The 27,413-nt window shown below is 41.3% G+C and overlaps 1 protein-coding gene across 10 annotated transcripts in view; it reads right to left on the minus strand.

The window, feature by feature from the left end:
* Window positions 1-27,413, minus strand: part of MEIS2 (Meis homeobox 2) — a 659,015-nt gene that overhangs the window by 579,626 nt on the left and 51,976 nt on the right. For all 10 annotated transcript variants that reach the window (XM_033951333.1, XM_033951332.1, XM_033951331.1 and 7 more), the window contains exon 7: window positions 13,619-13,733. In XM_033951333.1, the coding sequence (XP_033807224.1) occupies window positions 13,619-13,733 (115 nt within the window). The remainder of the gene's footprint in view (window positions 1-13,618; window positions 13,734-27,413) is intronic.

A 27,413-nucleotide genomic window follows, 5' to 3' on the forward strand; every position in this document is an offset into this window, starting at 1 on the left:
GCCATTTGGGCTTGAAGTAAGTAATTTATATGCCATGGCTTAAAATATGCTTATTCAAAAGTCAGTTCTATGACATAATTAGTCTCTAACACCCCAGCCTCACAGCAAATAAGCAAATAAGTTTGACTGTTTATTTTAAAATTCACCTTGTTGCCACTTACCCTGCACATAAATCCATCACATTTAGACTTTTTCTCTCCCTAGCAGAACCCTTGCAAAACCTAACGAATTAGGAGAGTTGGTAAAATATCCAGCCAACAGAGGAAGACAACCAAATCAAAAAGGGCTAGTCTCCCATCAGAGATAATAATATACAGTACTATTCCAGATCTTTAATTGAGTCCTAGTATCAGTTTGCTCATTTCAGCATGCATAATGCATTGGAAAGACCCAGAGGTTAGGGTTACCATATGGCTCCAGAAAAAGGAGAAGTGATTGAGATATCTGGGTTTTACTTCCATTGCTTTCAATGGAAATAAAGTCCAGATGTCTCTATCTGTCCTCCTTACTTCCATTGCTTTCAGTAGATATAAAACTCGAACGTCTCAAACCATTCTCCTTTTTCTGGAGCCATATGGTAACCCTACCAGAGGTCCATTTTAATGGAAGAGAATATCCTCATGCTTTCCGTAAAGGTTACATACTTTCCAAAACTTCTGACTTTTCCAAATCATTTGAAAAAACTGAAGTCTCTGTATTCCTAAAAACTTCCAAAAGTACTGGGAAAGATTTTTTTTTTTTTTTATAATTATCTTTATTGAACTTTCACAACAAATCACAAGAATAATCTTGTTCCATGTAACACAGGAAGGAAACCATTTTATCAATCAAACCAAAAATCAAATACAGAAATATTATTTATCCCTTTCTTAGACCACAATAATAGGGGGCATGGAAGTCTTTTAAAGTTTGGAGATATTAAAGTGGTATTAAATTCTAAAGAAAATGCTTAATGTGAAACCGGTTACTATCTTTACTCATAATCCATCATATAATCAGTCCTTGATGATGTTTTTGACTTTCAGGAACTCCCTCAAGTGGTCTGGAGAAAAAAAAGTATACTTAATTCCCAAATACCTCACCAAACACTTGCAGGGATAAGCTAATAGAAACGTAGCTCCCAATTTAAGAATTTCTTTACGCAGAGATAGGAAATCCTTTCTTCGTTCTTGTGTGACTTTAGAGACATCTGGGTACATCAAAATCCGTTGTTCTCCATATAATTTATGAGAATTCTTAAAATATAATCTTAACACCATATTTAAGTCTTGCTCAAAAACAAAGGAAATTAGAAGAGTTGCTCTCTCTGTCTCTGCATTCAAAGTTTGTTCCAATAACGCAGTCACATTCCCAAAATCAATCTGGTTCTCTCCTTCATTTTGTTTATCCAATTCTTTTTGAGGTATCTTTTTATTGGGAAGGTAGTATATCTTGTTTACTGGAGGAATTTTGTCAGAGGGAATATTCAAATTTTCAATTAAATATCTATTCAAATAGACTATAGGAGAAGTTCCAGGGGAGAATGGAAAGTTCAAAATACGAAGGTTCAATCTCCTATTATAGTTTTCAATTTGTTCTAATTTCCTATGAATGAAGGAGTTATCTTTGATAGCTGCGTTCTTAAATGTTTGCAATTGTTTTATATCATCCTGCATTTGTATAGTTTGGGTTGAGAATTCCAATTTCATTGAGTCAACAGTTTTAGTAAGATTGTCCATCTTGGTATTAATGTTGATTACCTCCTCAGTTGTTTTGCTCGACGAAATCTCCAGCCGCTGAAGGAGTGACCAAATGTCTCCCAAGGAAGCCTCCGTGGGAGAGGAGTGAATTTTCTCTCTCTCTATAGATGTTAAAGTCTTCAGCTGCCCTGCCATTACCGGCTCGTCGCCCTCTCCAGGAAGCCCCGTAGAATCCCTTCCGGGATCATAGTCCTCCTGCAACAGAGCCCCGACAGACGCTGGACACGCAGGTTATGATGGAGCCGGAGGGTATAAGGATGTTTCAAACCCCAAAAGGGGAAGAGGTTCTCCTACGTCTTCCCCCAATGCCGGGACATTTCCTCCGGCTTGTGGAGCAACCGGGAGTTGAACCCCAAAGAAGCGATCGACGGTCTGCTGGATGGGCGTTGAAAAAAGGGCCGGCGAGGGAACGGCCCTTAACACCCCCTTCCTTTTAGAGTGCGGCATAGCAAAGATAGATATACAAGGTAAGATATCTACAAAGGAAGCACCGGCTTCGTCGGATTCCAGATCAGCCTAGCGGTTCTCACACCGCCGCCATCTTACCACGCCCCCCGTACTGGGAAAGATTTATGAGGATCCATACCATACATCAGTAAATCATCCACAAATGCAACAATTTTAAATGTTGCATGTCCAACAGTAGAACCCTGTATTTTAGAATTACTTTGAATTTCCCTCCTTAGAGGATCCAAAGTTAGTACAAAAAGTAAGTGAGAACAGACATCGCTGCTGGGTTTCTCTATTTATAGAACTGGAAATATGTTCAGGTTTCCTGTTTGAAAACACGGGATTTGGACATCCAAGTCCTGGAAATATCCTGCATGAACAGCCATTATATAACCTGGAATGGCCAAATTACAAGGGACATGGATATTTGTATGGCAGCATTCTTAGAAAATGGCCACAGAGACATCCACATAGAGCAGAGAGGCAGTCTAGTGATTATTAGTACAGTAGAAGATGAACAAGGGACACAGGTTCAAATCCCATTTTTAGCCTTTTACTTTGTAATTGTGAGCCCTCCAGGAACAGAAAAATACCTACTGTATCTGAATGCACATCAATTTAGTAGGCTTAAGCCTCCCACGAGTTTTAGATATCTGGCCAATCGGAGTCTTTGGCCCCTTCCAGTATATTACAGAATGCACTAGGAAGGAGGCCTAAGGCTCCAGTTGGACCAGGTGCCTAAGGCCCCTCCATTTTCCAGTGGTGGTCCTGCCAGCTGGAGGGTTTATGTATGCCTCCCTCTGTCCAGATTTTCTCTTTACAAGGTATGGGGGGAGTTGGGGGGATCTCCGGGTGGTTGGGGGGTCAGTGGGAGGAAGGGTGGGTTGCTGGGTGGGGTGGGGTCAGTCACCAGGTTGGGGGATGTTTTGGGAGGAAATGTTCTGGTATGAGGGAGTAGGCATCCCTCCTGCCTATTGCGGTTGGGTGGGGTAGGGGGATGTTTCGGGGAGGGGTTCTGGCAAGAGGAATTGGGCACTCCCCCTGCCAAGGGATACTTCGTGGGGGGGGGGCAAGAGGGAGTGGGCATCTCTCCTGCCACCCGACTTCCTGGGGAGGTGTTGGGGGTTCCATGTCGCTGCGGTTGCCGCTGAGCTGATCGCAGCAGGGAGATTCCCTTGTCACGATCAGCTCAGCAACAACCCGATTCTCTACCGGCGCCTGTGATACAGACGCCAGTTAGAGAATTGGGGTGGTTAGGCATGGTTAGGTGGAATTAGATGGGTTAGGTGGAATTAGGTGGGTTAGGCATCTGTCCATGAGGACAAATGTGATTCTGTATAGGACACCCGTGTGCAATTCTCAAAAGCCGCTTAGGCGGCTGCTGAGATTAGCATCCTATACAGAATCAGGCCCTTAATGAGTGCAGATAGAGTACTGGGGTTTACGGAAGTATAAGACATGATAGATAACTTATATATTAAACCTTATATATTAAACCTTATATATTAAATAATAATTTTAAATTTTACTCTGGACTGAATCGGGAGCCAGTGTAATTGTTTCAACAGAGGGGTTATACGATTGTTTTGCTTAGCATTAAAAATCAGTCGAGCGGCAGTAAGGAGTTTGAATCTGTTGAGACTATAACATGGAAGGCCTGTGTAGATCAAATGACAGTACGGTAATCATAATGCAAAGCTATTAAGACATAACAAAGACAGTGTAAAGAACTCTGATCAAAATTACTCCTGACTGATTGAACTGTATGAAGGGCATAAAAACCTGCCTTCATAACAGTGGAAATTTAAGGGACAAATATCAGAGCAGAGTCAATTATAAAGCCCAGAAATTTAAATGACAACACTGAGGTAACAGGAATTAAAAGAATTAAGTGTACTAAAAAAGATGTTGAAAAGTACAGGAGAGAGCACAGAGCTCTGTGGCATGCCATGTTAAATGATAGGAAGCAGATCTTTCTATGTTATTGAAGAGATAAAGACATTACTTGAAAAGTGTGTTTATATAAAAATGAGGAAAACCAAAACAGTGCCAACTTCGGTTGAAGAAAACCTATCGAGGAGAAGTATACGATTTACCAAGTCAAAAGTAGCAGACAAATCTAACGATACCAGAAGAACTACCTCACCATTCTCTAAATGATAGTATAATTCACTGAGAAATGAGACCAGTACAGTTTCAGTATCATACATGGAGCAAAATCCAGACTATCATATGAGATTGCAGCTGCTGAAACACGACCGTCTCCAACAGTATGGATAGAAAAGGTACATTTGATATAGGCCAATAATTCTTAGGTTCGGTTGGGTCAGGGTTAGGCTTCTTTATAATCGGCCAAATAAGTGCTGTTTTGAAGAATGCAGGGACTACACCCATAAATAGACTTTGAGAGATTGTATGATAGATAATATCATCCAGATGAACAGATGGGACCGTAACTATTTAGATAGTATTGAGTCTAAAGGACAAGTAGTTAAGTGAACCCGTGCAAGCAATTCTCTTATGGGAGGTGAGTGGTCTAGTGGTAGTAGAACTGCTGCCTCAGCACCCTGAGGTTGAGGGATCAATTTCAGCACTGCTCTTTGTAACCCTGGGCAAGTCACTCAATCCTCCATTGCCCTAGGTACAAAATAAGGGAGGAGTGTGTGGCACAGTGGTTAAAGCTACAGCCTCAGCACCCTGGGGTTGTGGGTTCAAACCCACCCTGCTCCTTGTGACCCTGGGCAAATCACTTAATCCCTCCATTGCCACAGGTACATTAGATAGATTGTAAGCTCACCGGGACAGACAGGGAAAAATGCTTGAGTACCTGAATAAATTAATGTAAACTGTTCTAAGCTCCCTTGGGAAAATGGTATAGAAAATTGAATACAGTACATAAATCACTTTGAATGTGTAACCACAAAAAGGCAATATACAAATCCAATCCCCTCCCTCCCCTTTAACACATTAGGGGGAATTCAGCAAGGGGTGCTAACTGATTTAGAGCACACTAACTGATTTAATAAGTGCTAATAATTAGCATGCACTAAATGCTAAGACTCCCATAGGAATATAATGGGCATCTTACAGTTTAGCATGAGCTAAATCAGTTAGCAACCCTTGATGAATTCCTTCCTAATGCGCCTACACTTACACAAGGAGAGAGCAAATCTATTACAGTGTTTCTATATTTAGGCTGCTGGAGGGCACCTATTCTATAAAAGAAAGTAGGATCCTATTTTCCTTTATAGATTATGGGCTCCTTTTATGAAGCCGCGGTTAGCGGCTTTCTCGCACGCACATTTTTAGTGTGAGCTAACTCCCGCGCTAGCCGAAAAACTACCACCTGCTCAAGAGGAGGTGGTAGCAGCTAGCGCGCTGTTACATAGAAACATAGAAAAATGACGGCAGAAAAGGGCCAAAGCCCATCAAGTCTGCCCACTCTAGTGGCCCTTCGCCTTGAATTTGTTCACCACCCCCTGCCTTTACATCATTAGAGATCCCACGTGAATATCCCATTTATTTACGTGGCTTCGTAAAAGTATAACAGATGAAATATGAATGCTATATTTTAGGCATGAGTGCTTAGCCAACCATAAATACCAGATATATGCACATAAGTTTAATGTATGTGTCTCAATCAGGCTCCACCTAGACTCTACTCATATGTAAACCTACATGTAAAATAACATGTAAGATATGTATTTATTTACAGAATATCACTTGGGCAGAATTTTGGTATTTATGCACATATGTCATGTTAGCCAGTTTGGACTATTGTGATATTGTGTTTTTTGGCATGGCATCTGCTGATATGCATGCGTTACAAGTTGTTCAGAATTATATTATTCGTGCTTTGTTTGGGATCGGAAAGTATGAGCATGTTACTTCATACTTCATATTGTTGCATACAGAGTGGAATACAGAGTGAAGTATAAGTTATTACTGATGGTTTATCTGAGTGTACATTGGTTATCACCAAAATATTTACAAGCTTGCGTGATGTCCTGTGTGCCCTTGCGATTACTGCGTTCTGCTGCACGATGTGATTTGGTCATTCCTACTCATAAGAAATTACATCTAGAAGCTATGAGAACTAGTATTTTTCCATGTGTGGGACCTGTAGAGTGGAACAAACTTCCAGTATACATTAGGCAACAAAGACATCTGTTTTAGGTTTAAGAAACTGCTAAAGCGCCATCTCTTTTGTAAAATGAACTATGATGGTTGATGCCCGAAGCTGACAGAGATAAACAAAGACTTCCAACAAAAACTGAAGCAGTTGTGATCTATGGCCTGGATATTCATAAGCATTTATCCTGAGAGAACACCTAGCTGGATAGCAGTTTACTGTTATCTAGGCCCTATCCATGAACTTTCAGTTATTCTCCGGATTCTATCCCCCTCTCCTATTAAACTGTGCTAGCAATTTAGCACAGAGAGCCGCGCTGAATGGCCCATGCTGCTCCCGACGCTCATAGGAACTTTATGAGCGTCAGGAGCAGCACGAGCCATTCAGCGCGGCTCCCCATGCTAGAAACTGCTAGTGCAGTGTAATAGAAGAGGCCCTATATATGGTGCTCAAATTTGAGCGCATGCCCGACATGCGGGGGCAAATTAATTCCTTAACAAGCTCAATGACATCAATAATTGGGTGCTAACAATGAATCATTGATACTAATTGGCACTCATTATTATTTGTGCACGCATCTGGCTGTGCACTGTTCTATAAGGCAGTGTGCCCAACTCCTATAGCATATATCTTTAAAGGGGTGTGGCCATGGGAGAAGTATGAGCATGTCAGGGGCGTTCCAAAAATTTGCATTCATAGTTATAGAATATTAGGTTAGTGTGTAACTCGGGCACCAACATTTACACCAGGTTTACAGCAGGCTTAAGTCTGGTGCTCTAGGTTAGGCACAATATCTGTGCTTAACACCAATATTTTACGGCAGTGTCTCACAAACCTTTTCCACCATGGCACACTAAACTCAGGGCCGCATCTACAGGGCCTCTGAATACGCATGGACATCGACCAGTGATGTCACGCACAGGTATGTGACATCATCACGTCGATGTCTGCTCATGCTCAGAGACCCTGTCGCTGTGGCCCTGAGTTTGGGGGTCTTCCAAAACCAGGACAAATTGCTGGGTTTTGGAAATCCCTCCATCACTGGGGGAGAAGGGGCAGAGAGAAGGAGAGGCGCCGGCACCAGTGCCAACAGTGACTGACTTGTCTCTTTCGCAACACACCTGGAATCTCATCATGGCACACAGTTTGCGATGCACTGTTTTAAGGCATCTAATTGTTAGTGCATATAGAGTCTGGCCCTACGTTTAAATACCTACGTGATGTAAATGCGCATGAGTCGAGTCTCTTTCATTTGAAAGGAAACTCTGCAATGAGAGGGCATAGGATGAAGTTAAGAGGTGATAAGCTCAGGAGTAATCTAAGAAATACTTTTTTACAGAGGGTGGCAGATGTGTGGAACAGTCTCCCGGAAGAGGTGGTGGAGACAGAGACTGTGTATTCAAGAAAGCCTGGGATAGGCACGTGAGATCTCTTAGAAAGAGGAAGATAAAACGGTTACTGCAGATGGGCAGACTAGATGGGCCATTTGACCTTTATCTGCCATCATGTTTCTATGTTTCTATCTAAGTTACATGCTGTTAAAGAGTCCAACAAACCACTTTGGCCCATTCTACAGTAAGTCATTATTGTTTAAAGCGCCTTAGTAAGAGGACTCCAAATAGTCTCACCAAACAAAGACAAATGGGGCTGTTCCACAGTTGGCAGTGAGCCTGATATTCAATGCCAATCTGACCAGCAATGCCTCTGACCAGCACTGAATATCTGCAGTTTCTTGGCTGGTGCTAACTCATTGGCTTAGTCAATATTCAGTACTAGCTGGTCAAGTTAATAGTGTCCAAAAGATAGGACTGCTAGTTAGGTGGTCTGATTTGGCCACTAAACTTGGCGATGAATACTGCATGTTATCACACGATATAACTGGTTAACCTTTAGCCTCTAACTGTAGAGATAACTTGTAGCTTGCGCTGAATATTCATGGTTAACTGGTTAAACACTATTTATTTATTTTAAAAACTTTTATCTCGCATATCATACCAATCTATGCTGGTTACGATACACACACAAATAAATGAATAAACAAACAACAAATACACATCAAAACTAGAAAATAAAAATTAGAATAAAACAGTAACAAAATACTTTTGGCAAATTATAACAAGTGGTCAGAGGCCATTCCTGGCCAATTAAATAGCTTTGAATATCAGAGTGGAATGACTCTATTCATTCAGAGGGGTTATCATTCATATAGGTCAGGGCAATAAGTTATAATAAGCTATCTCCTGAATCTAGGTACGGGCATTTATGCCGCCCATGAATTCACTCTGCTACGTAACAACAGAGTGAATTCATGGGTGACCAAGGCCAAAGCACCCTGTTTAAAATGCTGCCGGCCTGACGCTGCTTAGGGAGGTAAGTAGGGCTCGCGGCGGGGTTCCGATGGGAGGGAAGGAAGGATGGGGATTTGGCTGCACTGAGGATGGGGGTGCTTGGGGGATGGGGGCATGCTCGCTCAAGGGTTCTGCTGCACTAGGGATGGGAGGGAGGGAAGGGAAGCTGGGCAAGGGTCCTGCTGCACATGGGAGGGAGGGTAGGATAGAAACTGGGCAAGGGTCCTGCTGCACGAGGGAGGGGAGGAAAGATGCTGCACATGTGGGGGAGAAAAAGGAAAGAGGAAAAATTGGGGTGAAGGAGAGGAAGGGAGAGATGATCATATACATACCCTGAAAATAAGATCTAGTGCATTTTTTGGGCCTAAAATTAATATAAGAAACTGTCTTATTTTCGGGGAAACATGGTAGATGCCCCATGCAAAATCAATCTTCAGGCGTTTGTATTTGCCTTGTTCTTTAATAGCAACAAATGATCTGAGCTAATTTTCTCATATTTTCGAAAGTTTGAGTATAAATGGAAGTCCCTCCTACTCCCATCCGCAAGACCACTTCTGCTCATTCTGATTAACATATCTGCATATAAGCTGCAGACACATAGGTTTGCCCCCATGTCTGGCCCCCTAAGTCTATTCATATAAAATAGACTTTAAAAAAAGTCTATTTTATATGAATAATCACTGCTTCACCTATAGAAATGCCTTTTAAAAATTACCCTCCCTGTGTACACAATGCTGGTTGGTACATTACGAGCCATCTCTAAAGAAAAAGACTGGGGCCCTGACGCTCTAAGGTCTATGTTAAAATTCTGTGGGTCACTGTAGTGCCAGTATATTTTCTGATTTCAAAACAGCAAGCGACGGTCAACGAACCTCACATTCAACTCTACGAGCGTCAGAATATTCAACGCTCCAGCCAGTGCTAAAACCCGCTTTTGTGGTTTTGTAAAAAGGGGGGGAGGGGGATTATGAGAAGGAACAACATACCAGTTTAATCTTTCCTAATTTCTAGACTTAAATTTGGAGCTTGCTTCTGTATTATTTATTATTTTAATTTGATAGCACATCTCACCCCTTTAAAAACAAAATAATCCCTAGCTATGCTTCATTAGAGTGGACCTCTGCTCAGAGTTAGATGCTAAGGATAATCAAGCTGACTTTCGCTTTTTTTCTAGTGTGCATAAGTAAATATTCTGCTACCTATCAGATATTCTGTTTGTGACAGATCAGACAGTTTAGGCAGCCAGGTGTTAACTGAATATCTGGCTTCTATTGTTAACATATGTAAATACATTAAATTATTACCTCCATGCCATCTGGCAGGCACACAAATAACATAATTTAACTCCAATACAACACATTAGCTATGAGCACTTCCTGCTACACTATTTTACAATTTTATGTAATTTTAAAATGGCCTACAGGGTCACAAAATAATTGTTTTCTGCTTCAACAATGCTTAGATCAGAAAGTATATGATTCAGAGGTACAAAGTAGAGGTATACATAGCAACTTGGCAGACACCCTGCCTATCTATTTCACTTTCCTCTTCTTTTTTTAGACAATTTCAATTTGAATATTTTATACTTTCCCACTTATATGGAAAATAGGCTGAGATGAATCTTGAATGCTTTACATTTAGGCCCTCTTTTACTAAGCCACGTTAGAAGTTTCTACTGCAGCCTGGAGCGCTAAATTCTCCTACGCTCATATTCTATGAGCGTCGAAGCATTTAGCACCTCGGCCACGGTAGAAACCTCTAACGCAGCTTAGTAAAGGGGGAGAGGGGGTAATTTGTGTTCAAATCTAAGTCCAGCAGGGAACAGGTATAGTGTTCTGGAAAATGATTCAGGAAAAGTCCAGGGCCAAAAGTTCTGCTCTGTACCTTGGAATTTCTGCAAAAATGGTAATTTGTCTCCAGCCTCAACAAAATACTGCAGCTAGACTGATTTTTCGAACAGGAAATATGATAGAGTTATTCCCCCGTTGATGAGATTACATTGGTTTTCAATCCAGGCCCAGGATTTTTTTCAACTGGCTTGTATAATTTTCAATAGACCATGAAGTTTTAGTCCAGCGTATTTCTCACATTCTTTAGAAATTCTTACTTCTAAACATTCAAAGAGCTGGCACTGTTGTTTGCTTGAATTCCCTTCTATTACAGAAATTTAAGTGAGTTTTAGACTCCTTTTTCCAATTCCAAGCAACTCAGCTCTGGAATGATTTCCCTTTACTTAAGGCAAATTTCTTAGTTGAATTGTCATCATGTGTCATCATGTTTTTGCAAAGTGTTATGTTAAATCAGGGGTGTCCAATGTCGGTCCTCGAGGGCTGCAATCCAGTCGGGTTTTCAGGATTTCCCCAATGAATATGCATTGAAAGCAGTGCATGCACATAGATCTCATGCATATTCATTGAGGAAATCCTGAAAACCCGACTGGATTGCGGCCCTCGAGGACCGACATTGGACACCCCTGTGTTAAATGATAACTAAGGGCTCCTTTTACGAAGCTGCATTAGTGGCTCTGTCACACGCACATTTTTAGCACGCGCTAACCCCCTCAAGAGGAGGCGGTAGCGTTTAGCACGGCCGGCAAATTAGTGCGCGCTATTAAGCGCATTAAACCGCTAACGCAGCTTCGTAAAAGGAGCCCTAAGTATTGGTTATATATTTGAACCTATTTTAATTTTGTAGCTTCTGGTGCATGCATCAGCCTTAATTAAGAATTGTATGTTGCTTATAATTTGTTAAAGACTGGTAGGTGGTGAGCCAGTTACCATATTTCGGGCCGAAAAACCCCTGACACATGGCCCGGCCCCATTCTACCCTGCCCCCGCCCAGTCCCACCTTTGGCTTCACCTCATTCCTCCCCAGCCCCTCCGTTCAGCCTCAGCTCTGCCCCCACAAACCTCCTCTCTTCTTTCCTGACAAACTCTGGCCACATCTGGAGGGCCTAAAGCTCAGAGGCTGGAGCTCATCGAGGCTTTCAAAAACCGACGAACTGCCGGGTTTTGGAAAGTCTGTCCAGGTACCTGGACTGTCTTCTAAAAATAGGACATGTCCGGGTATTTCCGGATGTCTGGTAAACCTAAGGATTGGGTGACTAATAAATATAATGAACAAACTAGGAAAAAATAGGTTTAGACCTGGCTCTGCCACTTTATCTTCCTATATCTCAAGTTTAATCCTGGTTTTGCCACCTGTGTGTAACCTTGACTAAGTCAAATGAGGACCATTTTAAAGGTCTTCCACTGGGTAAATTGGCTTTTCTGACCATGTTAGTGCTTTAGAATATTGCTTCTGTGATTTTCAAATCATCATGCATTGTTTTCCAGCAAATTTTTGGCTACAGAAAAAAGCAAGTACCCTTTGGTAGAGGAAATGGTGGCAAATAAAGACTACTGGAGTAAATATTCAACACCTGAACTAACCCTGGCTATTCAATGCTGGGATATGCACGGCTTCTGGCAATGAATATCTGAGTATGAGTATTATTGACCTGGAAGTTAACTGAGTATCAGCCGATATTCAGACTGGTGCCCAGTTAACTCAACACATAACTTTGCTTACTTAGCTAGTTAGTGGACCAAATATCATCACTAACTGGTTATATTGTATCTCCTCTCAAACTCTGCCCCCGACCACCGTTAATGTAACCAGTTAGGAAATGGCCAATTAGAAGAGATATTCAGTGGCACTACCCAATTAAATGCTACTGAATTTGAGCAGGAACCTCTCCTGCCATGTTAAAACCCTTTGAATATTAGGCCCCATAAGGCCTATCCAGTTTGCTCATCCATACCATCTATTATTCATTTGCTTCCACTAACTATAAGGTACCTAGTTATAAAGTACCTATGAACGTTTCTGCTCCAAAAACCTTTTCACTGCCTGTGCTTCTGAGAGCCAGCGAGAGGAGAAAGTTATGTGCTTCAATCTTACATATCTTACCAATGGACAAGCGAAATGTTTTTTCTATATTCAAGAAATATATTCACTTTCCAGCCATTTTATAATTGCATTTAGCACACAGCTAAATTACATGAACACATAGCTTTGCTTCTTCTCTATAGGAGCCTCTTTATTGCTGAAATGCCAGCGAATGCATCTGATTACGGTCTACTACAAATTATTGTATCACAGCAAGATAGCGCATCTGTCTTCATATTTACAGATTCGGTACAGAAAGAGACTCAGATATCCAAAGTTGTGAAGATTCTGGCAGAAGTACACCACTATTATTGCAATTCTTGTGAAATAAATATAAATAAAATATTACATAAATTAAAAAGGTAATGCTGTCTATGCAAGTTGCATTTGATTAAACCTGAGGCCTAAAGAACTATGTTTACTGTGATAGAGATGTACAGATCCAATCAGTGCTAATATTACCAGCTTTCCTGGATAGACCCCTTACTCCATATTTTGCATCAAGAACCATACAATCAACAAATCAACATCTTCTCACAAACCCTTCTTTAAAAGGTCATTAATACAAGGCAAAATGAAATATTTTTGGTCACAGCATCCCAGCAATGGAATCACCTACCTATTCACTTCTGGGAAGAAACAATATTAAAACAATTTAAAATTTCACTAAAAAGCTTCATTTTTGTTGATGCTTTCTGGAATTAGCTTAACATAAAACCTCCGATTTCTTTTGCCCCACCATTAATGCTGTGATCTTGAAAGAATAAGCATGTCTATTCAACAGGGTCCCCCCTCCCTTAATTTTTTTTTCCCCTTAATTGTTCTTTTCTCTTTGAAATTGTAGTTCTACCCTCTTCCCCGCCCATTCATATATGACATCAATAGTTAGTCCATTATTTGTCTCTATGTGATTAATTTTAATGTACATCGCTTTGAATTTATTATAAAAGCATTTTTATCAAATTTTAATAAAACTTGAACATGAAACTTGAACTTTACATGGAGATTGAACCTCTTACCTTGCTCACTACTGTTGTCTCCGCTCTGGGAAGCGTGGCCCCCACTGGAGGGGCCTGGAGTGCCTGCTGAATGTGTTGAGGTGGCATCATCATGGTCTCTCCAAGATGAAGGGTTCTAGTGTTGAGATCCCCCAATAAGGGCCATTCCAACAGTAAAAGAGGAACAAGAGAGGAGAAAGAAAAAAAAAAAAAAAAGGAGAAAGACAAAGGTTACTGTCACATAGCTTACATGTCCTCAGCTTCCAAATACATACTGTCTTCCAGATTTTACTCATAAAAAATAAATAAATCACTGTGACTTGTAAGCTGAACAGTAGATTGAGATAGTTTATATTCCAACTGTTTCACTGCAACTCTTTTCCAGGAATATTGTCCTGAATTGGTGGGCAGATAACCTTGTAAGGAGACTGTGGACAATTTATAGCAGAAAGAAATGCACTGTGAGATCCAGTGGGAGAGAGTGTTCTTAGTGACCTGTATCCTAGGATGGTTTGGATCATAAGGAAGGAAGAGCTGGGAGCTTTTTCTAAATGAGGAGGCATACTGAATATGTGTGGAGAATGTGTGTTTGCAATCTAATGTATGTAGACATTGGTGAACTGGATGAGGATGAGGTGGTTAACAAAAAGAATGAAGGATAATGGACTGGTTAAGATGATTCGGGAGGTGGCCTTATAGTCCCAGAAGAGGTTTGGAATATCAAACAGATGATTAAGTTAACCCAAGAACATATAGAGGCACTTTTAGAGAAGTTTGGAGGAGAACATAATCCACCTTCAATATATCTGGAGGAATATGAAGAGTATACCAGCAAGCTAGATGCCCTACAGGAGAGGGAACAACAGTTATTGGAATTTATGGGAAATGGAGCAGACCTCTCAGTTCCCAGCTTTTCTTCAACCAATACAGTTGAGCCCTCTGCTGTTTCCAGCCTCTCAATAGTACCTTCATCTTGCACCATCCTTCAGAAACCTACCGAACTAATTTGGACTAATCCCAAATCACCACAAAAACCGATCATTAGAGTTTTCCTACCCAACAAACAGAGAACTATGGTCCTAGTACATGCTTGCTGTCTAACACCAGCTCTGGCAGGATACACATTTCAAATCTGACATATTATAATCACAAAACAGAAAATAAAATTATTTTTTTAAAAAAAGAACCTCCAAAACCACCTTAGGAAGGAATCTTGGGTATGTTCACATGACAACTTTATCATTGAAAAACTGTGTATACCAGTGTCCCTCAAACTGTGTGCCACGGCACAGGGGTGTGTCCCAAAGAGATTCTGAGTGTGCCACAAGAAATTCCAGAATTTTACTTTATTTGTAAAAATTCACTTACATAAGTATTCGCTAGAATATATGACATGTATGTCGTATATGCAAGAATCTGTCAATGTTATGACTGTCTGTGTGCATAAGGATACAACCGCCTAGACAAGCATCATTCTTTGAGATGATTAGTCCTTGAAAATTAACAGCAAGTAATTTTAATTTTATTTTTTGTGCAGTAGTTATTCTAACTCAAGCAACAACCCAATGCAGCAGTTATCCTAACTCGAGCAACAAAGCAATTAAGGCTTTTTTACCATTTGGATCTTCTTATCTTTGCAAACTTGGATTTTTAGCTCTGACAAAAATTAAATACAAAAAAAAGAGAATGACAGCAAATGGTGGATGATGAAATGCATGTTTGCTTGTTGACTATCGAGCCGTGTTTTGAGTTAATTTGCACTCAAAAAACAAGCAAATCCATTGCATTGATTAGCAGGTCTATTCTACTTTAGTTTCACTGTTGTTACAATTACCCATATATAGCTTAAAGAACTTTAAATAAATAACTCTCAAATTTAATTTTTTGTTGGTTTTGCAATTTTATAATTTCAATTATAATGAGCCGTGAAAACCATTTGCTCCGTTTAGTGTACTAGAGCTAAATAAGTTTGTGAGACACTGGTGTACAGTATACAACGGGTAGTGTGCCAAGACAGGGAGTTCACTCATAGCGTTGCTGAGGTGAATCTATGAGGAAAAGTGTTTTCGAAGTCATGAATTTGAGGTCAGATGACATGAGTAGTTCAAAGGATGGTTCCATCAGTGGTAATTAAGAACTAGGCTGAGGTCCCACTCTATGGTTGGGTGTTTGAAGAGGCCCCTCATGAATTGAGCAATGTTGGTTGTTGAAAAGAGGTTTCCCACAGATGTGTTCATGAATAACTGACAGTGCACTGAGGTGTACCCTGACAGAGTTTCGGGGCCTTCTAGGAAAGTTATTCCAATACCTAATTATTCCAATACCTAATTAACAGAGTAGGAAGTAGCCTGGAGTCTAATGAGAGAATCAGCTAGGGATATGCTTTCATCTGAGGTTATATAATTTGCGAGTGGCAGGTTTTATGTCTGTTAAGAGAATTTCCTGTATGGAGTTAGTACGGTAAGCAGAGACTGTATTAATCCTTCAGTTTCCAAGTGTTGACGGCAAGGAATTTGGGGATGGAATGCAGTAAACATAGAAGATGACGGCAGAAAAGGGCCACGGCCCAACACGTCTGCCCACTCTAATGACCCACCCCCTAAATTTTTCCCTGAAGTGATCCCACATGCTTATCCCATTTTCTCTTGAAGTCCAGCGTGCTGCTGGCCTGAATTACCTGCAGTGGAAGACTATTCCAATGATCAACCACCCTCTCGGTGAAGAAGTACTTCCTGGTGTCACCATGAAATTTCCCACCCTTGAGTTTCAACGGATATCCTCTTGTCACCGTAGGTCCTTTAAGAAAAAAGATATCCTCTTCTACCTCAATACAGCCCGTGAGATATTTGTACATCTCAATCATATCTCCCCTCTCTCTACGCTCCTCAAGTGATTATAGCTGCAGCTTACCCAGCCTTTCCTCATATGGGAGATCCTTGAGTCCTGAGACCATCCAGGTGGCCATTCGCAGAACCGACTCCATTCTCTGCACATCTTTTTGATAATGCGGTCTCCAGAATTGTACACAATATTCCAGATGAGGTCTCACCAAGGATCTATACAACGGCATTATAACTTCGGTCTTCCGGCTGACGAAACTTCTTCGGATACAACCCATCATTTGTCTAGCCTTGGATGAAGCTTTCTCCACTTGGTTGGCAGACTTCATGTCTTCGCTAAGATTACTCCCAAGTCCCGTTCTGCAGTGGTTCTTTTAAGGTCTCGCCATTTAGGGTGTAAGTTCTGCATGGATTTCTGTTGCCAAGGTACATGACCTTATACTTTTTGGCATTAAAACTTTGTTGCCAAGTTGAGGACCAATGTTCCAGTAAGTGTAGGTCCTGCGTCATGCAGTCGGGCACTGAGCTGTTGCCTACTATGTTGCATAGTTTGACGTCATCGGCAAATAATGCAATTTTCCCTCGAAGCCCTTGAGCCAGGTCCCTTACGAAGATATTAAACAGGATCGGACCCAAGACCGAACCCTGCGGCACACCACTGATCACTTCCGAAGTTTCGGAGAGAGTGCCATTCACCACCACCCTCTGAAGTCTACCACTTAGCCAGTTTTTTACCCATGCAGTTAACGTTTCTCCTAATCCCATCTAACTCATCTTGCTCAATAACCTGCGGTGTGGGACACTATCAAAAGCCTTACTAAAGTCCAAGTATACGACGTCCAGGGGCTCCCCCATATCCAGCTTTTTTGTTACCCAGTCAAAGAAGCTAATCAAATTGGATTGGCAGGACCTACCCTTTGTAAATCCATGTTGATGGGGGTCTCGTAGATTCTCGTCATTCATGATCATATCTAATTTGTGTTTAATTAGTGTTTCCATAATTTTACACACTATCAATGTGAGACTCACCGGTCTATAATTTTCAGCTTCCGTCCTGCAAACCTTTTTGTGGAGTGGAATGGCGTTAGCTGTTTTCCAGTCCAATGGGACTCTTCCTGTACTCAGGGAAAGATTGAAGAGCACGGATAACGGTTCCGCTAGGACATCACTCAACTCTCTAAGCACCCTGGGATGTAGTTTGTCAGGTCCCATGGCTTTGCTCACCTTGAGCCTTGAAAGTTTGTCGTAGATGCTGCTGGATATAAACTCAGTAGTATTCCCTGATGGTGGGTGATAAGGATGGGCTCCTTGAGCAAGGCCATTTGGAGCAAAATATCTCAAGCTTCATATTGGTATGAGTTGCAAAGATGTAAATTTTCAGTGTTCTTCAAGAGGCATGAAGATACCTGGGGGTGAATGGACCATTCATAAGAGTTCAGGTATCTGCTGAGGTGATATTTTATGGTATGTTGCCTACAAAGAAATTTCAATGGCAATGGCATAGTTCCATATTCTGATGGTCTCTATGCCTAGGCAGAAAAATCCTGCACCTCCCTGCTTGTTGAGACAGAATATAGCCACGTGGTTGACAGATTATTTTGTTGGATAAGTATGGAAGAAAAATGCATGGGGTATAGTGTACTATTCCAAGTTTGAGATAGTTGATCTGCAATTGGTTTTCTTTAGTTGTTCAGGTGTCTGGGGTTTGCAGATGGAGAAGATGACCATCCCATCCAAGGCATCTGTGGTGAGGACAAGTTGCGCTTGTGATTGTTGGAATAACTTGCCTTGCATGAGGTGGGGTAATGTCCATTTTGTCGTTGATGTGAATACTGTAGGAAAAGGGTTGCCAGGACTGATTCCACAGAAGTTTCAACTGCCATTATAGAGTGCACATATATAGTTTTAGAAGAGGTAGAAAGTGTATGGATACCACTATGTGGCCTAAGAGGTGTAGCATCATGTGCGTAGAAATTGTTCTCATGAAAGCCACCGGGGATGCAATTCTGAGGACCCTGGTTACATGGGAGTGTAGGAGAAGTGCCTTGGATAAAGGAGTGCATACCTCTGCACCTATGTATGAGCTCCAGGTTTTGGGTTGGTGTGTGAGTGGACTTGAGAGTACTGATAAGGAATAACAGAGACTGAAGAAAAGATGAAATAGTCTGGAGGGTTCAAGATGTTTATTGAGGGGTAATAGCAGTGTTAAGGTAGACATCGGATAAGAGAATAAGCATATATCTGTGGGTGTCTTATTCTGTTGGTGCACAGAGAAACTGAAGCAATTCTAACTTTTCAAATGTGAGGGATTATTATGGGATATAAAACTTTACTACTGTATATCAGAGGTATACTGTATACAGAAAAGAGCCCAGTACAAAGAATCCAGACATTTACAGCTTACATTGAAAGATAAATTTGGGAACTGAGAGGACTATACATGCTTCGTATGTTGTGGTTTATTTGTATGTGTATTGTATATTCAAGTCCAGTGGCATACCTAGCATATATAACACCCGGGGCCAATCATTTTTAAACACCCCCCCAACCTCTCTTAACCTTTTTGAAGATATGTGTTAGTAATTGAATTGTACATTTATCTCTTAATTTTATTTTATGTAATTTTTAGGTATATGGTCTAGCTTCTTTTAATTGTTAACCATTTAGATGTGTGAGGTGGAAGTTCTCATATAATATTTTAAGCCCTCTGGGAGACAGCAAAATACCTACTGTACCAGAACTTGCATTGAGTTAATACCAAGAAACATGTGATATGGATCCAAATCCAAAATTCAGTACCAGGCATATTGTTAATTAATATAAAATGTCACTCATGGTCAAACAGAGCAATTTTACCATGCCATAAGCAGTAACTTCTGCCTTTCTCTCTCCTTTCCATGCAGCATCTGCCCTTTCTCTCTATGTTTGCCCATTTTCTCTGCTTTTCCCTTCCATCTAGTGTTTGCCCTCTTTTTCTGTCCTTCCCTCCCATCAAGTGTCTGCCCTTCTCTCACTTTTTCATGTAAAATTTGCCCTTTCCCTCCCTACCCCAGTGTCTGCCCTTGGTACACCATTGCTCCACCCTTTCCTTCCATCTCTCCATCCCTTCTTTTTCTCCCCATGCTCTGGTACCTATCTCCTTTTCTTTTCTTCCTTCTTTCCCTTCCAGCCCCATCCCACCCTCATGGTCTGGCGTCTGTCTCCTTCCCTTCCATCTTTCTCCTCCCTCTGGGGTATGGCTTCTCTCTCCTCTCCTCTGCTTCCTTTCCTTCCCTCCCCTCCATCCCCCATTATCTGGCATCTTTCTCTCCTCTCTTCTTCCTTCCCTTTCCTTCCCTGGCCTGTCTTCTTCCTTCCTCCCTCCCAATTTGGCAGTTTTCTTTTTTACCCTTCCCTCCCTTCCCTCTCTCTCCCATAGGGTGGGTACCTCTTTCTGTCTCTCTTTTCTCCTCCAGACTGCCGCTTGCAACTTTGGGCTGTCAGCAGCATCAGTTAGCTGAACACATTGCCTTCGGCAGCCCTGGAAGCTTTCCCTCTGCTTCAACTTCCCATGGAGGTAGGATGCTGCAGAGCGAAAGCTTCCAGACAGCATGTTCAGCTGACTGATGCTGTCAGTGGCTCGAAGATTGCAGGCTGCAGCATGGGGAAGGGACTGAAGCACCCTCCTATGATCTGCACCCAGGGCAGATCGCCCCGTGCTCCCACTTGGTACACCACTATGCATGTCTCTGTGTCCTGACATCCTATATAATTTGGAAATGGCTAGGGCTGTTATCCCAGCTTTGCAACACTTCTAGAACACTTTATGGTGTGTGTTTTGGGGGGTTTGGGGGGAGGAGATTTTTTTTTTTAATTCTTTGTTTTCAATTCAAATACAAAGTGAAAACATATGAACATGCAAGTAATATCTCAACCCGCACACCATTCCAACAAATAATATACAGTTCTTAAATCCCCCCTCCCACCCTCCCCGCCTGGACATGTATAACAATCTTTCATAAATCAAAGGGAAATAGTACTAATATTTCATAACTTGCAATATTTTGTTAATGGGCCCCAAATTTCGTTAAATTTACTATGGTGTCCCCTCTGTATAGAATAAATGTTTTCAAACTTATAAATTTGACATACTGACTCCTACCAAAAACTATAATTCATGTTATCCCAATTTTTCCAGTTTTTCATTGTCATCTGCAAGGCCACTCCTGTCATGATGGGGGCGGGGGGAGGAGATAATATCTAATCTAATCTTCCATTTGTGATTCGCACAAACCTTTGGCATGCCTAAAAAATCTAGACATGCCACATTGAACTCTGCACTTTGGCAAGACCAGTTGAATCAAGACTATTTAGAATGTGCTATTTTTTTTAGTCAAATTTGATATTTATAGGTACGATTTTTAATCAAAAGAAATAGAGGGTCAAATATTTAGCCAGAGTTTCACGGACCATGGCTAGCATTAAGGTAGAGAAAGTACCTACATATAATAAGTAAACCACTTTGGCTATAGCACAGAAAGGCACTGTGGCCCCCTTTTATCAATCTGCGTTAGGATTTTTTATCACGGGTCACTACAGTACAAGCTAGAAATTCTATGAGCTTGGGAGCTTTACCGCAGCAGTCTGCAATAAAAAAATTCTAACGCAGCTTGATAAAAGGGGGCCTATATCAAGAATCTAATAATAATAATAGTAATTAAACTCAAAAATTCAATGCCAGGCCATGTCCGGGTACTAGCACTGAATTTCCAGGTTTCCAGAGCTAGCTAACACATAGCCAGTTAAACATCTACCCCCCTCCCCATTTTACTAAGCCTCAATAGAGGTTTCTACCATGGCCCTGAGCGCTAAATGCTACAACATTGCTCCGATGATCATAGAAATTCTATGAGCATCGGAGCATTTAGAACTTAGTAAAAGAGGGCCTAAGTATGATATTAACCACCACATAAAGATAGGACTGACGTTTATGAGGTACTATTTACAAGAGGTTAACCTGGCTGGTTAAGTGCTGAATATTGGAACTTAAGTAGCCAAATGTTGACTCTAATCCCGGAATAGCAAATTTTCAGTTTGGTGTTAATTGGCTTTTTTTCAGTGGCTTTAACTGGTTAAATGTCACTGAAAATTAGCGGTTAGCCCAGAACAGGTTATTTAACCGACCAGGAGCTATTTCTGGCCAGTTAAATTGCTTTGAATATCGACCCCAGAGTCTTCTAATGAACAATTCAGCCTAATTGATCAATATACCCTGGACAGCAGCATCAGCTCCAAATGACTGTAATAGCAATATCATTTCATTTATTTGCTTTAATCTTTTATTAACTGTCTAAAATTACTAAACAGTGAATAGCATTTATACACATAATTTAGAAGAAGGTATAAACATCACATAATCACACAATACAGTCAATACAATACAAAGTGCCCAACCCTCCACTGTCACGAATCTAAAACATTATGGGGCTCTTAATCGAAACAGAAAAACGTCTAAAAAGTGCCAATAATCGAACAGGGTTTTAGATGTATTTAAAAACGGCTTAGGCCTTCACAGTGCTGCTGAATGACCAGAGCTAAAAGGGGCATTTTAGGAGGAGTGGTGGCGGGATTTGGGCGGGCAATGGGCTGTCTAGACTTAGTCGTACTGCATGTATAACCGAAGGTTTTACAACACTGCCTAGATAGAACTTGGACGTTGTGACTTAGGCCATCTAAAACCAGGTCTAAGTCCACAAAAGGTATCCAAAGTGACCTTATAAGCACTGCATACACAAAATACAGCCCCCCACACACAGCTCCAGTGATCACTGACCCCCCCCCCCATAAAACATGTAATAGCAACTTTACATATCTGCCTCCAGAATATCAGCACCTGGCAGCCTGGAATAGGAAAGCCTAATAGAGCTGCACAGAGGTGGCTTAAGTGGTCTTCGGGGTGGGTTAGTGAACCATGGAGAGAAGGACCCAGCCCATAAACCACTCTACTCACTGCATTCATGGAGAAACATGTGCACTCCCAAAAAAAACCCAAACCCTTTTGTACTGCCATATAAGTGGCTCCTATAGCCATAAGGGCTATTGGGGTGGTAGATATGTGGGTCTAGTAGATTCTGGGGGTGTTTTGGGGGGCTCACCATGACCTATAAGGGAGCTTTTGTGAGATGTTTATGTGGCACCCTTTTTGTGAAGTTCACAGCAGTGCTCTGTTAAGGTGCCCCACTACTCTTACCATTTCTGGGTGTCCAGTTCCCTTACTTTTCTGGCCCTTCCCATGCCCAAAAGGTCTTTTTCTAAGCGTTTTTGAGTTGGACAAATTTTTGGTCGAAAATGGGGTATACAGAAGGATGACTTAACGGTCTGGACGATCAAACAGCTGGACGTATAGTTGGAGGATTTTCAGGAAAAAAATATGCTGGATGCATTTTTTTGAAAATGGACCTTTTCCCTTTGTCCGACTTTGGACGACTTGTGAGTTAGGCCAAAACGGACTTAGACGTTTCTTTTAATTATGACCCTCCACGTGCTTCATCCTATGTCTGACCATACGATGTTCTTCCCCACTCCGTCATACTATTCGCCATCTTTGTCCTACTAGAGCATGCGCCGTATTTGCCATATTACGTTTGCCACACTGTCTATCATGCTTCAACCGCTCATGCCATGTCTTCCATGTCTTCTATGCTATATTTCATCATGCACGCTTGCCTTACCAGTTGTTTCATTCTATGTTACTCGTGCTTCGTTACTAGGCTCACCATACCGTTTTTGTCATATTATGTTTTACCATGCTTTGTTAACTATGTTTTGCCATCCCTGTCAGACAATGTTTGCCATGCTATCTCCTATGACAGAATATGGCGCAGGGGTTGGTACTGCAGCCTCAGCACTCTGAGGTTGTGGGTTCTGACACATGCTGCCCCTTGTGACTTTGGACAGGTCACTTGGTCCCCCAATACCCCATGTATATTAGATAGATTGTGAGTCCACTGGGACAGACAGGGAAAAATGCTTGATTACCTGAATTTATTCATGTAAACCATTCTGAGCTCCCCTTAGAGAATGGTATAGAAAGTAAAATAAATAAAAAAATATATATACTCTGAACAAAGCATCAATCCACATAGGCCTGCTGAAATAAGTAAGCTTTTAACTTCTTCCAAAACATCAAATAACTTCACGCAAATATCCTTTTCCACCTGAGAAATGCCATTACCTAACATGCAGGCTTTCTAATAACCATTTTCTTAGCCCATGACACTGGAAGGGCAGAAAAAGGAAATCCTGCTGATTTGAGCACAAAGACCTCTCAGCAGGATATTTTTTTTTAGTTAATGATAACAAATCACCGCAAGCATCAAATTTAAAAATTTAAAAACAAAAACATACTTTTAAAAATTACATGCTGGCAGCCAAGGTACATCCTTCATCACTGAAGTAATATTATCATTTGATATCCCCAATCAAGTTTCAAGTTTATTTAACTCTTGATATATCGCCTATTTAAATATTCTAAGCGATGTACATAATAAATCAAGCATTTTGTGATAGTTGTAGATGTGATCTCAGAATTACCCCTCAAAAACTGGGCATACATAGCAGTACAATCATTTATATTAGAGTGCCAAAATTTTCACAACCACAAGAAAATCTTGGGCAACTAAATAAATATGCAACTATCTTATGAAGTGCAATTTATAAGAGAGTCTTTTTCAGAACAGCCAGAAATCACTATTTGCACAATCTATACATGTAAATGCCACTATTTGCACATGTAGATGCTTCTAACATGACCTCAATTATCAGCCAGGATTTCCAAAAAATCACATGCACATGGAAGTTTTGTTAGTCCATATGGATAAAAAAGTATAATGTAAATGAAATATGACAAAATGTGATTGGAAATTACATCCACTTGTGAACTTTTGTCAATCTGCTTCTGATGGCTCTTCATTTAAAGAATATTGGTTTCCTGGACTTAATACATTATTTTAAAGAGAATAAGTGAGGAAAATGAAAAGTCATAGTTTTGTGCTACTTTTTTCGGTGTAATCTCCTCCTCCTTCCTGATCCTTCCCAAAAGCACTGCTAGAGCTTAAAGGAAAACAGGATTTTTACAGGACAGGAAGAGCTTTATCAGTAGCACATGAAGGCGGGAAAGAAATGGAATTTCCTCTGGCTGAAAAAGAAGGCAGGAAACTAAAACAGGTCAGTAATGGGGTAGGCTTGTATTGTTTGTTACCTAGATGTGACATTAATCGATATTAATATACATTTTTAACCTATTCCAACAGTGGAAACACAACTCAGATGTCTATAGTAAGCATCCATTTTGGACCAGTAGTTATAAAAACAAGCACATTGGAAATATAAACACTAATTTGGGGGTGGGGGTGGGGGGCTTGGTTTTGTTTTTTTTCTATGGAATTTCAAACACTAAGGGCTAGATTCACTAAGCCCATCGATCAAGTCCCGACCACTTAGTGACCCGATTTTCCTCTGACCCGATTCACTAACCTTTGTCCCAATTATCCTCCAATCCACAAATGCAAATGAGGGGGAACGGCATTCAAATGTAGGCAGGCAGCGATTCACTAAAAAAATGAGGGACACCGACTGGGCTGCTCGATCAAAAAAATAAGCAACTGCTGAGGGCCAGTCGCTCAGGTCCTTTCTGACTGCCCTGCCTTCTGCCGCCCTGCTCTCTGCCCCGATCTCCTGCTCTCTGCCCCGATATCCTTCTGCTCTCTGCCCCAATCTTGCTTCTCTGCTCTCTGCCCTGATCTCCTGTAGTGCAAGCCCATGGTTTTAACCTGCAGGTTTAAAGCGGGTTAAAACCACGAGCTCATGAAGGAAAAAAAAGTAAAGCAGTAAAGTGCATTTCAACTCAAAAAAAAAAAAGTTTCAAGCGGGGTGAGCATGTGCAGACCATCTACAGGCAAAGTAGATGGTCAGTGCATGCGTCGGGATCGCTAGAGAGCGATCCGGTCAGTCGGTTGCGGACGTAATTCCAAACGCCGTCATTTGCATGAGGGCACTTCGGGAATCAGCCGCCCGGACTTGGATTGGATCGGATCGCTTATGAATCGGATCCGATCCATGGCCTTAGTGAATCTAGCCCTACGATATTCTAAAACCCCAAAGACACTTTACCATGAAACACAATCTAAATTATCCAAATCACAAAGGGGTCCTTTTACTAAGGTAGGCTAATCAATTTAGCATGCACTAAATGCTAAGGCGCCCATTATATTTTATGGGCGCCATAGCATTTAGCGCATGCTAAATCGATTAACGTGCGCTAAATTGGTTAGCACGCCTTAGTAAAAGGACCCCGAATTCAGGAAGGTGACACATAATTCAAATATTTATAAAACCCTCATCCCATTTTACACTTCCAGAACCAATTCCTCTTCCAAGCTGTTCAAATTTCCATCTTATCCATCCTTAGCAGAGAACCACTGAGCAAGAGGAGCCTGTCTGATTCATTCTCTCGAGGAGCGCAGAGAAAGGGGGGACATGATAGAAACATTTAAATACATCACGGGTTGCATTGAAGTGGAGGAAGAAATCTTTTTTCTGAAGGGTCCCTTGGCGACAAGAGGATATCTGCTAAAATTTAAGGGGGGAAGATTCCATGGTGACACCCGGAAATACTTCTTCACCGAACGGGTGATTGATCGATGGAATAACTTTCCACGCCAGGTGGTCGAGGCCAGTAGCGTGCTCGACTTCAAGAGTCGATGGGACAAACAGGTGGGGGTGCTACAGAGTTATGCTTAAAAGATGGATAACCCAGGGAGAAAGGGCTCCTGAGTAGGCAGACTTGTGAGAGGGAGGGTTCTTGAGTGGGCAGACTTATTGGGCCACTGGCCCTCTTCTGCCGTCATACTCTATGTTTCTGTTCATCCAGTACTAATAGCAACAACATTTGCCAGCTTACAACAGAATATAATTTAAACAATTTAACATCTCATCAAAACTTCAGGCGAAAATAAATGGGCTGAAAAGATGAAAATTCTAAAAATAAGAAAGATAAAAATCCAGGAATGAATGTGCTTATGCAATACTGAATAAGACTGGCAGGTAGAAAAAGAGCTCTGAAGGATGGATAGTGGGAAAAATGAGTCAGTTTCCTGGCTCCCCTGGAGGGTAGCGTCCTCAGGAACTCTATTCTTTATCTCTGGCTCCAGAAGGTCACTGAAACAGCTCTATGCTGAAAGGCAAACAGCATCCTAGAGCTCTCTGAGCCTCTTCGTATCAGCTGTTTTCCAGAGAGCAATCTGATAAAGAACTAGATGCATTAGGTAGAAAAAAGGATATTTAGTCCTTCAGCAAAAGAAAATATCAACTTTTTTTTTGAACACATAATAGCTGCAATATGCTCACCCAGGCCAAATTCGTTAAGGTGCAGAAGAGAATTCTGGGAATTTTATGCACTGCAGGCTTGCTTAAAGCTATATGCCTCAAAAGCTCCTTGTTATATATGAGAGCATTACAATATTAACCAAGCAAATGAAATACATAAACTATCCCACAAAACGATGAAAAGCAACAGGAATGGTCCTTCTCTGTGTAAATTCTATGGCTTCAGAAAAACATCCCCACACTCAGCTTACTAAACCTGAACACTGTTGCTGTCTATGCTAACTTGAACTCCTGTTGACCCAAGACTCTCTGAGGGGGCCGCTGAAAAGTTCTCAGCCCAACCAACAAAGCGGGGGAGGTCTCCATCGGGGGCTGTACACACAGTCCAGCGATCTTCCACTTTTTTCATTCCATATGTTTCCAATGGAACAAAAAAAAGTGGAAAATCAATGGCCTGAGTGCATAGCCCTCGATGGAGACTGCCCCGACTTTGTTGGTTGGGCTGAGAACTTTTCGGCGGCCCCTCGTACTTCTGAGCTGGGACTGCTTGAATTGAAATGCACAGCTTTCCAGAACACCCTAAAATGAATCCGCTCATTTTGTGAAGAAAT

The sequence above is a fragment of the Geotrypetes seraphini genome, chromosome 7 (genome assembly GCF_902459505.1).
Source record: "Geotrypetes seraphini chromosome 7, aGeoSer1.1, whole genome shotgun sequence".
Classification (NCBI taxonomy): Eukaryota; Metazoa; Chordata; class Amphibia; order Gymnophiona; family Dermophiidae; genus Geotrypetes; species Geotrypetes seraphini.